Here is a 12498-nt window from a genome sequence, read left to right as displayed (position 1 = left end):
GTAGAGATGAGGTCTCGCCAAGTTGCCCAGGTGGGTCTCGAACCCACGGGCTCAGGCAATCCACTCACCTCAGCCTCCCAAAGGCGCGGGATTACAGGCTGAGCCACTGAGCCCAGCTGTGATGAATTTCTTCATGTTAGGCTAGACCGAAGGTAAGGGGCCTCAGGATCTCCTCCTTTAGAATCATGTTCATTTTTATTCCCAAATCCTTTCCTCTCTACTCACAAATTCAGAGGACACCTAGTCTTTGATTACAAAAAGCCACTTTACAGAATGCAACCAAATGACACAAACCCCCTGTGGAATGTTATGACTGAGTTTCTCTTTCTCTATGAGGAGTTATCATTGAATTATTTTATTGAGTTGTATCTCCCCCTACAATTCACAAGAATAACTGTTATCCCCTATTTTTAAAAACGTAATTCTCTTCGATCTCTTTATCCTCACCTGTTTCAAATCCCAGTTTTTGACCACAGACATGAAAAATCACCTCTACTAAAAAGCACTTTCTGGCACTGAAGACTCCCAGTAGAACTTTTTCAGAGAGGCTTTGTGGAAACATGTGTTGTGTCTAGCTCAAAATTAGCACCCATAAATATTTGTTGACTGAAACGTTGAATGAGGCATGCAAAGATTGAACATTACCTTTCATAAGGAATAAGTTATTAATGCTAAAGTATAATGATCTCAATCAAATGTGAAGCATTCTATCTTTTTTCACAAAGACAGAAGGAACTCTAGACTCCTTTTGGAAGGCTCAGTATTTTCAGTGTTCTATGAAATGTTGGAAAACATCCATCATACAAAAGCCTTATCAGTCTCTTCTCTTTTTTAGAAAAGCAGGCATTGGAAAACCTTGGTCAAATATCTTAACTCCAAGTACAATGAATTGCAATAAGAAGGCTTAGCAGGAAACGCTAGCCTAAAGCCATTAAACACTAGGCTTGTCTCTGGCTGTTATCAGAGACTCATCCCAACCATCCTAAGTGTCGGGACTCGTGTTCATGTTCACTGCAGGTGGGAAAACTGAGCATAAAGAAAAATAAAATCTCTTTTTTTTTTTTGAGTTGGAGACTCACTCTGTCACCCAGACTGGAGTGCAGTGGCACGCTCCCGGCCACTGCAGCCTCGACCTGCTGGGCTCCAGCGATCCTTCCGCCTCAGCCTTCAAGTAGCTGGAACTACAGGCGCGCGCTACCACGCTCGGCTAATTTTTTTATTTAGTGTAGAGATGAGGTCTTGCCAAGTTTCCCAGGCAGGTCTCTAAATAAAATCTCTTATCAAAAATATTCTGAGCCATCAACACAGTCATCACGTGACCACACATCTTTCTTCTGCCTTAAATGGATATGACAAGTATGTTCTCTTAAACTTTTCCTCTGTCAAAAGAAGAAAGGTCTCGAGAACCTGGAGAGATACTCATACCTGATCTGCTGTGAGTAAAGGCTCTTCATTGATACCAGAATCATTTTCACTCTTCTCATTGAACTCTTCCTCTTCTTTCTCATGAATCTGAAAAGGGTGGGGGAGATGGAATTCTAATCAAGCATCAGCAGGACGAGGGTTCCCTCTAGTCTCCAGAATGAATGATCCTGACCAAGAGGCCACTCCAGCCAGGTGGTGTCTAAAAAGGGAAGCTGAAGAGATGTCCAGAGTTTCATTCACTTCCAAACATACCACTGTCACATCCCTGAATCCAGCTCAGTCAGAATAGCAGAGGAGTGGCCTGTACCATTTTGACTCAAAGGAAACAGTACTGCTTTTAACCCACAGACAGGTCATCCTGGGGTGAGCGGAGAACTTTCTCAACTGAAACCAACTCCTGCAGCAAAGCTACCCTTATTTTATTAGGATGTTTCAACCTGGGGGTTCGTTTCTATATTTTATCTTATTAGATATTTTAAGAGGCAGGTTGTTCTAGTCCAAATAGTAATGACTTTTAGAATTTGATGACAAGTCTTCCTGTTATTGGCGTCCAGGTGTGGTGTCATAGCTAACAGAGGATGTAATAAATCCATAAGGTACATGTCACTGAATAACCTGACCACATGAACTAAACAACAAGAAAAATATTGAAAGAGAAGCCAATTTAGCCCATTCACCCTGTGTCTCCAGAAAGCCATAATTCTAAGTAAAATGTTAAAAGCTCACAACCATCGAGATTCTAGATGTTTAAGTGTAACAACATATTCATATCTGGCTTTACTGACCATATCCCAAACCACCATAGTCTGGCATTTACTTTCAAATCCTGCACAAAATTAATCACTCAACATCTATCAAGCTCTCTGCCCGGTAGTCTGATTTGAATATCACCAAGGGTGCGGCAAGAGGTGTCTCCACCTCTCATTCAGGAATCAGGCCTCCCTGTGCTCCAACAACTGGCATCCTGATGAGTCTCTTCCCTGGGGATGATATCCTATTCTAGCAGGAAACACCCCAGTTCCAATCCAAGCATCAGGTCAGAGGTAGTCTGTCCTCAGAAACTTCTCCCCTCTTCTTTGAACTTTGCCTTGGCAGATATCCCTAACAAAGCATATCACCTTCTGTCTCTGTTTGCTTAAAACCAGGATTATGCCATAAAAAAAATTAAACAAATATATCTTAAATGCCATCTGTGCTCAACCTGGATAAGGGGTAGGACAGGGAGGTAGTAGAATCATTTGAGGGACTTGCATGCCAGATGGTGACATCTATTTCTGCTGTCAAATCCACATGCTCCTCTTTCTGCCAAGTCTACCACCTGTGGTGGCTGCTTGGTTTCCACAGCACCCCACTACACAGAACAAAACTCCTGGAGTTATACCTTGTTCACACGTGCATTCATATGGCAGAACTCTCTTCAGGTCAGAAAGACCTGTGGTAGAGTTTAGCCCAAAATTAAGAGAACAAAGATTCATTTTTACCCCCCAGATGAAAAAAAAAATAGGAAAACAAATCCATTAATATCCACCCAGCCCATATTAGTATGAGCCCAAGTAAGGCTTATACTGGGAAACAGTTTTTTTGTTGTTTTTTTCTGTTTGGGTTATTTTGCGTAAGCATTGGACAGCAACTGTTAGTCTATAATTAGAATTGGGGAGGCAGTGGGCGTTAAAACTATTTTAAAAATGGAACGTTTAGCTGGGCTCGGTGGCTCAGCCTGTAATCCCGCACCTTTGGGAGGCTGAGGTGAGTGGACTGCCTGAGCCCGTGGGTTCGAGACCCACCTGGGCAACTTGGTGAGACCTCATCTCTACAAGAAATCAAAAAATCAGCCAGGCGTGGTAGTGCACTCCTGAAATTCCGGCTACTCAGAAGGCTGAGGCAGAAGGATCGCCGAAGCCCAGCTGATCAAGGCTGCGGTGTCCAGGAGAGAAAATGCACTCCACTGCACTCCAGTCTGGGCGACAGAGTGAGACTCCAACTCAAAAAAAAAAAGGAATGTTTACATTTTCAGAAATGTGGCCAATTTTAGTGGGTTTATCTCCCTGACTGTTAATATGGCATCTTCCATCTACACCATCTCCTCCTCCAAGATACTCCCTTCTCTGAGCTCCAGGATGAAGGCAGGGAGTAAGCTTCTAGGGATAGATCTCCTTGTGTTCAAATGTTAATGAACCTGAGCAGTGATCTGATTGATGGACTCCTAGAGCTTCCTCTCCCTTCCCCCTCTCAGGCACAAAGTTCACAGGTCTGAACTGTCAGGCTTGGGTAAACAGAGAAGGGAAAATTATAAACTGATGAAAACTACCATGAGTTCCTGCTATTGTGGAGCTATACCCACCTCTTATTTCTCAAATCTCAGAAGCCTGCCACTAAAAAATAAAATGAAGCAAAATATTCCCAAGGAAGCCTTGACTCCTCCCTTCTTCCACATGTGGACTGCCCTCTACCGCTTGGGTGTCTCCACATTTACCCTGCCCCTGGCCTCCGTTCCTCCCTCTCGAGTGTTTGGTTCCCATCCTTCATGCTCCCCAGCCTCTCTAAGCCTGGTTCTTGCATTTTCTCTCCATCCTGCCAGACTCTGTTCCGATAGCTTCTGTCATTTCCCAACAAGCTCCCTTCCCTCTACAGGCACTATTTACAGACTCCTCACCTTCCCTCCTGTAGCAGGACAGTATCTTCTGCAGAATGGAAAGTTGGAGGGGAAATAATTAAGAGGGGGAGAGAGAAAGGTTTTTGAAAAATGACAGCTCTTATGTATATATACAGATACGCTTATTCCTAATATAAGACATAGATGTAGACATTGTCACAGAATTTTCCCCTTGCCCCTTGTGTGTTTGTTTTTTTGTTTTTTTTCAATACAGAATTATTTCCGTTTATTTATTTTTATTTTTTTCCTCTTTTAATTTTTATTTTAAAATTGTGGGGTACAATTCAAGGTTAGGTATACAAATATTCACTGTGCAGGTACCCTTATTGATGAGGTGTGACCCCCTTCCTCCCCTTGTGTGTTAACAGGGAAGCCATATGTCAAAAACAATTTCAAGTCAGGTCATTTGGGGCTGAATTTCTTTGTGAGCTCAAACTGCTAGTTGTTTCCATACTACTGAAATGAACTATACTGTCTAAGAAAAACTATTCTTCCAAAAGATTTCTTCCCAGAATTGAGAGGACCTAGATCCAGAAGAGGGTCTGGTCATACCATTCAGCAAGCTGTTTCTTACTCCTGCTGTCAGTAAAGGGTGCAACTCTATAGGGCTTTAACATGGATGCTTAAAGTTGGAAAATAGGCCGGGTGCTGTGGCTCACGCCTGTAATCCCAGCACTTTGGGAAGTCAAGGCAGGTGGACTGCTTGAGCCTAGGAGCTTGAGACCAGCCTGGGCAATATGATGAGACCTCATCTCTACAAAAAATAAAAATTAAAAAACTAGCCAGCTGTGGGCACATGCTTGCAGTCCCAGCTACTTGGGAGGCTGAGGCAGAAGGCCTCAGGGAGGCCCAGGTAGAAAGGCAACTGCCATCACCTGAGCCTAGGAGGTTAAGGCTGCAGCAAGCCATGATTGTGCCACTGCATTTCAGCCTGGGCAACAGAGTGAGACTCCAACTCAAAAATAAATAAATACATACAAACATAAATACATGGATAAAGCTTGAAAATAAATGCAGAGGTTCTTCTCTGGGGCCTATAATTTTACTAAATCTTGCTACCACACCCAGCTAATTTTTGATTTATTGTAGAGATGAGGTCTCGAGCCCGCGGCTCTCAATCCACTTGCCTCGGCCTCCCAAAGTGCTGGGATTACAGGCTGAGCCACCGAGCCCAGTCCAGTAATGACTATTAACCAGTGTCTTTTATTCAAGTGTTTCAAATAATCTCATTCATAGAAAAGGACATTATTACAGCATATTTAGCCCTTTGCATAATATTTTCCTCCCCTTATCAACATTGTTTCACATGTGTGGTTGCCTCCCTGACCAAATTAAGATAACAAAGATACATTTTTACCTCCAGACAAAAAAGGGGGGGGTTCGGTGGCTCAGCCTGTAATCCCAGCTCTTTGGGAGGCTGAGACAAATGGAATGCCTAAGACCGTGGGTTCAAGACCCGCCCAAACAACTCAGCAAGACCTTGTCTCTACAATAAAACAAAAATTAGCTGAACGTGGTAGCACGTGCCTGTAGTTCCAGCTACTTAGAAGGTTGAGGAGGAAGGATTGCTGGAGTTCAGCAGGTCGAGGCTGCAGTGTCCGGGAGCGTGCCACTGCACTCCAGTCTGGGCGACAGAGTGAGACTCCAACTCAACAAAAAAAAAAGTAGGGGGAAAAATGCATCAATATTTACCCAGCCTAAGGTAAGAGCAACAATGTCCCTTTTATGCATGTGAACAACCAGGAAACACTCATGTAGATAAAGTCGATGGCTGTGTATTCCACACTGAGGTGCACCTGAGCACGTGGCCAACAAATACTTATAGAAAGAATTCATGAAAAAGGGAGGACTGAAGAGTGAATAGTGGTACTAACACCCCCTAAATTCAGTCCCACCTCCACAGATAATTTAGCTGTTTAGTCACTTGGAAAATAGAAAGATGTAATATACTGTCCTAGATTTCCATTCCCCCTTATCCAAAACAACCACCTTGCTGGGGCATGATGGCTCACACCTAAAACCCCAGCATTTTGGAAGGCCAAATCAGGAGGACTGCTTGAGACCAGGAGTTTGAGGCCAACCTGGGCAACACAGCAAAACCTCATCTCTACTAAGAATCAAAATAATTAGCCAGGCATGGTGGCGCGTGCCTGTAGTCTCCACTACTCTGGAGACTGAAGTGGAAGGATTGCCTGAGTCCAGGAGGTTGAGGCAGCAGTGAGTTATGATCACTGTACTCCAGCCTAGGCAACAGACTGAGACCCCCCCAACTCAAAAAATAAATAAATAAATAAAATTTTAGATCAATAAAGGTCACAGGGACAAAGGAAACTATCTTTTACACCACAGTCAGGAAAAAGGTTGATTAAATTGAAAATCCCAAGAAAAGTGAAGAATTGCAACAACAAAAAAAAGTAAGAATGATACATATACACATATGTTGCTCAAACACATTATTTTGGCCTAAAAACTGTAAATGTACATTTATTTATTTATTGTTATTATTTTTTGAGTTAGAGTCTCACTCCATAGCCCAGACTGGAGTGCAGTGGCCACTCCCGGCCACCACAACCTCGACCCACTGGCTCTGGCGATCCTTCCGCCTCAGCCTTCCAAGTAGCCGGAATTACAGGCATACGCTACCATGCCTGGCTGATTTTTGATTTATTGTAGAGATGAGGTCTCTCCAAGTTGCCCAGGCGGGTCTCGAACCCGCGGGCTCAGGCAATCCACTCATCTCAGCCTCCCAAAGGCGTGGGATTACAGGCTGAGCCACCAAGCCCAGCTAATGTACATTTATTTAATCACAAGTTCCTACTGCAAGGCCAAGCTTCTATGACAGGCCTCTGAGTAGAGTTCTACTCAGAGTAGAACTCTCTCTTGCTGATCCTCATTATTTTTTCCGTAATTTTTAAAATGATTTTCCATTTCCATTTCTTTATAGTAAGAGGTGGGTACACAGCAGGTTAGGCACACATTTATTTTCCCTTCCTCTTCAAACTGTACTAAAGTGAGAGTCAAGGGATCAACAAAGGATATCCCACAGGGACAATGTGAATTGGAGAAAAGACAACAGCAAAAGAGACACTGAAAAGCAGTCGCTGACCCACCAGTCTCAAGAGGGTTAAACCTGGTGGGGGAAACTTCCTAAGGAAAATGGAATCACACTGAAAATGTTGAAAGGCTTGGGAACTGGAGAACTCAATTCCCTAAATGTAGCCCCACCTCACCGTGCAGCATACAGTGGTGCTAAAAAAGGAGGGATTTGTTAGGATTCTTCAAGAGCAGTTAGATACCCAGGTCTCTTCTCCTATCCCAGGTAGAAAGGCAACTACCATCCTCTCACTCTCAAAAGGCCTGGAGACTACACTGTGAACAGGTTTAACTAGGGAAGTTCTGGACTCAGGGAAACCAGGCCACCTGAAATTGAGGTGAGGGGGCCGGGCACGATGGTTCACCCCTGTAATTCCAAAACTTTGGGAGGCCAAGGCAGGAGGATCGCTTGAGGCCAGAAGCTCGAAACCAGACTGAGCCACATAGCAAGACCCTGTCTCTACAAAAAATAAAAAGTAAGCCAGGCATGGTGGCACATGCCTGTAGTCCCAGCTACTCAGGAGGGTAAGGAGGAAGGATCGCCTGAGCCCAGGAGGTCAAGGCTGCAGTAAGCTATGATTGCACCACTGCACTCCAACCTGGGTGACAGAGCAAGACCCTGTCTCTAAAAAATAATAATAATAGTAAAATAAATAAAACGTAAGGTGAAGTTTCTTACCAAAAACAGAGGGAGTACATGAAAATCTATAGAGCAACTCACCAAAGAAACCCCCAGTCTCTTCCCTGACTAGGTTCCAAGGATGCCCAGCAGCCAGCTTTTTCTCCTTAAGCAAGCCATTGGAAGATGCCTCTCTGGGGATACTGTAAGTCTACAGACACATGCCAGACAAAATGCCTGGATCCTGACTGAGTGTTCCACAGTGTAGTCCAGCAGGAGACAAGTTCTGACCTCACAGGAAGAGCTCAGACATCTAGGGTCTCACTTTTATTTTATTTTATTTATTTTTTTTTTTGAGTTGGAGTCTCACTCTGTCACCCAGGCTGGAGGGCAGTGGCCGCTCTCGGCCACCGCAGCCTCAACCTGCTGGGCTCTGGCTATCCTTCCGCCTCAGCCTTCCAAGTAGCCAGAATTACAGGCATGCACTACCATGCCTGGCTGATTTTTTGGTTTATTGTAGAGATGAGGTCTCGCCAAGTTGCCCAGGCAAGTCTCGAACCCATGGGCTCAGGCAATTCACTCACCTCAGCCTCTCAAGGCGCGGGATTACAGGCTGAGCCACCGAGCCCAGCTTATTTTATTTTTTTATTTTTATTTTTTTATATTTTTTTATAATCAATATTTTTTATTATGATATTGTGGGGTACGGTTGGGTCTTACTTTTAAATCTAAAAACATACCCAAGGATTGCTATACATGTGTGAACAACTGTCAGCATGAAACATGGGAACTAAAACAAATGTATAGAAAAGGGAATCAAAAGAAATATAAGCCGGGCTCAGTGGCTCAGCAAGTAATCCTGCGCCTTTGGGAGGCTGTGAGTGGATTGCCTGAGCCCACGGGTTCGAGACCCGCCTGGGCAGGCGAGACCTCATCTCTACAATAAATCAAAAAATTAGACGGGCATGGTAGCGCGCTCCTGTAGTTCCAGCTACTTGGAAGACTGAGGCAGAAGGATCGCTGGAGCCCAGCAGGTCGAGGCTGCGGTGGTTGGGAACGGCCACTGCACTCCAGTCTGGGCGACAGAGTGAGACTCCAACTTAAAAAAAAAAGAAAAAGAAAAAGAAATATAGAGAGCAAAAGAAACCCCTTCTAAGAAATCATTATTACTGCCATCAGAGGAATAGCAGAAAAATTACTTTTTTGAAACATGACCTGTGTATAAGAATTAATCAAAAAACTAGAAAGAGATTTTAGAAATTAAGAGGATGATATGATTTAAGTTTTTCAATAGAGTTAAAGTTCAAAATTTTCCCTGAAGAGAAAAACAATATAAGTAGACAGAAAATGAGTGAGGGGTAGATTCAGAAGATCAGCTTAAGAAGTCCAACACTTGATTAAAATAAATTCCAGGTCAGGAACAATGGCTTTCTCCTATAATCCCAGCAGTTTGAGAGGCCAAGATGAGAGGACTGCCTGAGCCCAAGGGTTTGAGACAAGCCTGGGCAACTTGGTGAGACCTCATCTCTACAATAAATCAAGAAAAATTAGCTGGGGATGGTGGCACACACCTGTAGTTCCAGCTACTTGGAAGGCTAAGGCAGAAGGATCCGCTGAGCCCAGCAGGTCAAGGTTGCAGTGGTTGTGGGCGTGCCACTGCACTCCAGCCTGGGTGACAGAGGGAGACTCTGACTTAAAAAAAAAAAAAAGAAAAAAGAAATTCTAAAAACCAAAACCGAAGAGATGGCCTCTTTCAGCCATGACAGAGTAACTGGTATGGGACTTACCCTTCCTGTCATAAACAACTATAAATCTGGACAAAATCTAAGGGCCAATTGTTTCTAAGCACTGGCCACAGAAAGTGCAAGGCTGTGATCCTTGAAAGAAGGGAAAAACATAAAATAAATGAAACCTGAAAGAATCTGTCACCTGTGACCACAGACTACAAGAAATGCTATAAAAAGTGCTTTCGGCCGAAAGGAAATGAGAAAGATCAGATAGATCTACAGGAAAGAATAAAGAACACCAGAAATAAAAAATATGTAGGGAAAGATAAACAAATTGTCTTTTTTTTTTCCATCTCTTGATTTCCTTAAAATATAACTCATTGCCTAAAGCAAAAATAATAGCTTTGTGTGGTGGAAAATATAACATAGGTTGAAATAAAACATATGACGATGGCAAGAATGATGGAAGGAATAGACTTGCTACGAGTATTTTACATTTTATGCGAAGTGACTCGGTAGTAATTCTAAGTAGTTTATGATAACTTAATAATGCAATCCTTGAGAACCACTAAAAAAAAAAAACCAAAAAGGTATAGATAAAAATCCAGTAGAAGACATAAGATGGAAGTCAAAGATTATTTGATTAACCCAAAAGGAAGCAGGAACGGTAAAACAGGGGAGCTACAAAACAGCAACAAAACCAGTTGGGGCAATCAGAAATGCAAGACAGTACACCTTAACACAAACAATCAATGTCATGTTAAATGTTAATGGACTAAACACTATGCAATTAAATTAAACACAATAAACCAAAACACATCGATTGTCAGACTGAGTATAAAAGCAAGACCCGGCTGGCGGGTGCAGTGGTCTTGGGAGTCTGAGGCGCTTTGGGAGGCTGAAGCGAAAGGATTGCCTGAGCCCAGGGAGTTCAAGACCAGCCTAGGCAATTTGGTGAGACCGTGTCTCTACAATAAATCACAAAAAAACTAGCCAGACATGGTGGTGTACATCTGTAGTTCCAGCTACTTGGAAGGCTAAAGTGGAAGGATTGCCTAAGCACAGCAGGTAGAAGCTGCAGTGGCCATGAGCATGCCACTGCACTCCAGCCTGGGCAACAAGAGTGAGACTCCAACTCAAAAAAAAAAAAGACCCACCTACATGTTACCTGTAAAAAATGCACTTTAAATATCAATACAGAGATATTAATAGGTGTAAAGTAAAAGGATATATATATATATGGTATAAAAAAATGTATACACATAAGTATAACACTCGCTCAAAAGATGGTGTTAATCAATTTAATGCTAGCATCACCGTGCAACAGGCAGGGTAGTCAAAGAAAACGGTGGAAGCACAGTCAAGTGAACATCATACTACACATTGCTACCATATTTTAATTCTACTTCAAAAAGTAATACATAGATAACATCTCTTGAAATGTGTAGACTTTTTTTGACACCCCTTTTCCATAAGAAAGCTGGAGTGTGACAAGTGTGGTTGCTCACACCTGTAATACCAACACTTTCCGAGGCTGAGGCAGAAGGATTATTTGAGCCCAGGAGTTGGAGGCTACAGTGAGCTATGGCTCTGTTATTCCAGCCTGGGCAACAGAGCAAGACCCTGTCTCTGAAAAAAAGAAAGAAAAGAAAAGAAAGCTGCAGTGGCTAAATTCATATCACAGTAGATTGTAGATTTTAAGACAAGAAGTACTATCAGAGATAGAGGGACATTTTATAATGATAGATGAGTTAATTAAGAAGATGTACCAAATAACAGAGCTTCAAAATATATAAAACAAAAATCAACAGAACTAAAGAAATATAAACAAATCTATAATGATGGTTAAGAATTTTAATACTCTTCTCTCACTCACTAATTGATAAACAGACCAAAAAAATCATTTAGGATATAGATATATTCAACAATATTATCAACCACCTTAACCTAATTGACATTTATAAAACATACAACCAACAATTGCAGAATTCACATTATTTTCTTTTTTTTATGAGTTGAAGTCTCACTCTGTCACCCGGACTGGAGTACAGTAACCGCTCCCAGCCACTGCAGCCTCGACCTGCTGGGCTCCGGCGATCCTTCCACCTCAGCCTTCCAAGTAGCTAGAACTACAGGCATGCACTACCACGCCCGGCTAATTTATTTATTTATTTATTGTAGAGATGAGGTCTCGCCAAGTTGCTCAGGCGGGTCTCGAACCCGCGGGCTCAGGCAATCCACTCACCTCAGTCTCCCAAAGCGCGGGATTACAGGCTGAGCCACCGAGCCTGGCTCACATTATTTCCAATGGTACATAACACATTCACAAAGATGTACTATATCCTGAACCAGTCCTGATATATTTTAAAAGATTTAAATCATATAAAGTATGTTTTCTGACAAAATTAAGTTAGAAATAAATGACAAAAATATAGCTGTAAAATCTCCTAAATACTTTGAAATTAAGCAGGCCACTTGTAAAATAACCCATGGGTCAATGAAGAAATCACAAGAGACAATTATAAATTATTTTTAATTGAATAATGATGAAAATATACCCAACTAAATATGTGAAATTCAGCTAAAGTAGTGCTTAGATGGAATTTTATAGCTTTAAGGTGTTTATGTTAAAATTTTTTTTAAGCCGGGCTCAGTGGCTCAGCCTGTAATCCCACGCCTTGGGAGGCTGAGGTGAGTGGATTGCCTGAGCCCGCGGGTTCGAGACCTGCCTGGGCAATTTGGCGAGACCTCGTCTCCACAATAAATAAAAAATTAGCTGGGCGTGGTAGCGCGTGCCTGTAGTTCCAGCTACTTGGAAGGCTGAGACAGAAGGATCCAGAGCCCAGCAGGTCAAGGCTGCGGTGGCCAGGAGCATGGCACTGCACTCCAGTCTGGGCGACAGAGTGAGACTCCAACTCAAAAATAAAAAAAATTTTTTTTTTAAGTTTAAAGAAGCTGGCCAGGCATGATGGCTCATGGGA

The 12498-nt window shown here is 42.7% G+C and overlaps 1 protein-coding gene across 1 annotated transcript in view; it reads right to left on the bottom strand.

Annotated features, from left to right (window-relative positions):
- FEZ1 (fasciculation and elongation protein zeta 1) overlaps positions 1-12498 on the bottom strand; it is a 52525-nt gene that overhangs the window by 16985 nt on the left and 23042 nt on the right. The window contains exon 4 of the mRNA XM_008064250.1: positions 1426-1512. Within this exon, the coding sequence (XP_008062441.1) occupies positions 1426-1512 (87 nt within the window). The remainder of the gene's footprint in view (positions 1-1425; positions 1513-12498) is intronic.

Source organism: Carlito syrichta, unplaced genomic scaffold (genome assembly GCF_000164805.1).
Source record: "Carlito syrichta isolate Samal-C Ts95f unplaced genomic scaffold, Tarsius_syrichta-2.0.1 Scaffold307242, whole genome shotgun sequence".
Lineage (NCBI taxonomy): Eukaryota > Metazoa > Chordata > Mammalia > Primates > Tarsiidae > Carlito > Carlito syrichta.
The sequence above is the reverse complement of the archived record's forward strand: the minus strand, read 5'-3'. Positions and strand labels throughout refer to the sequence as shown.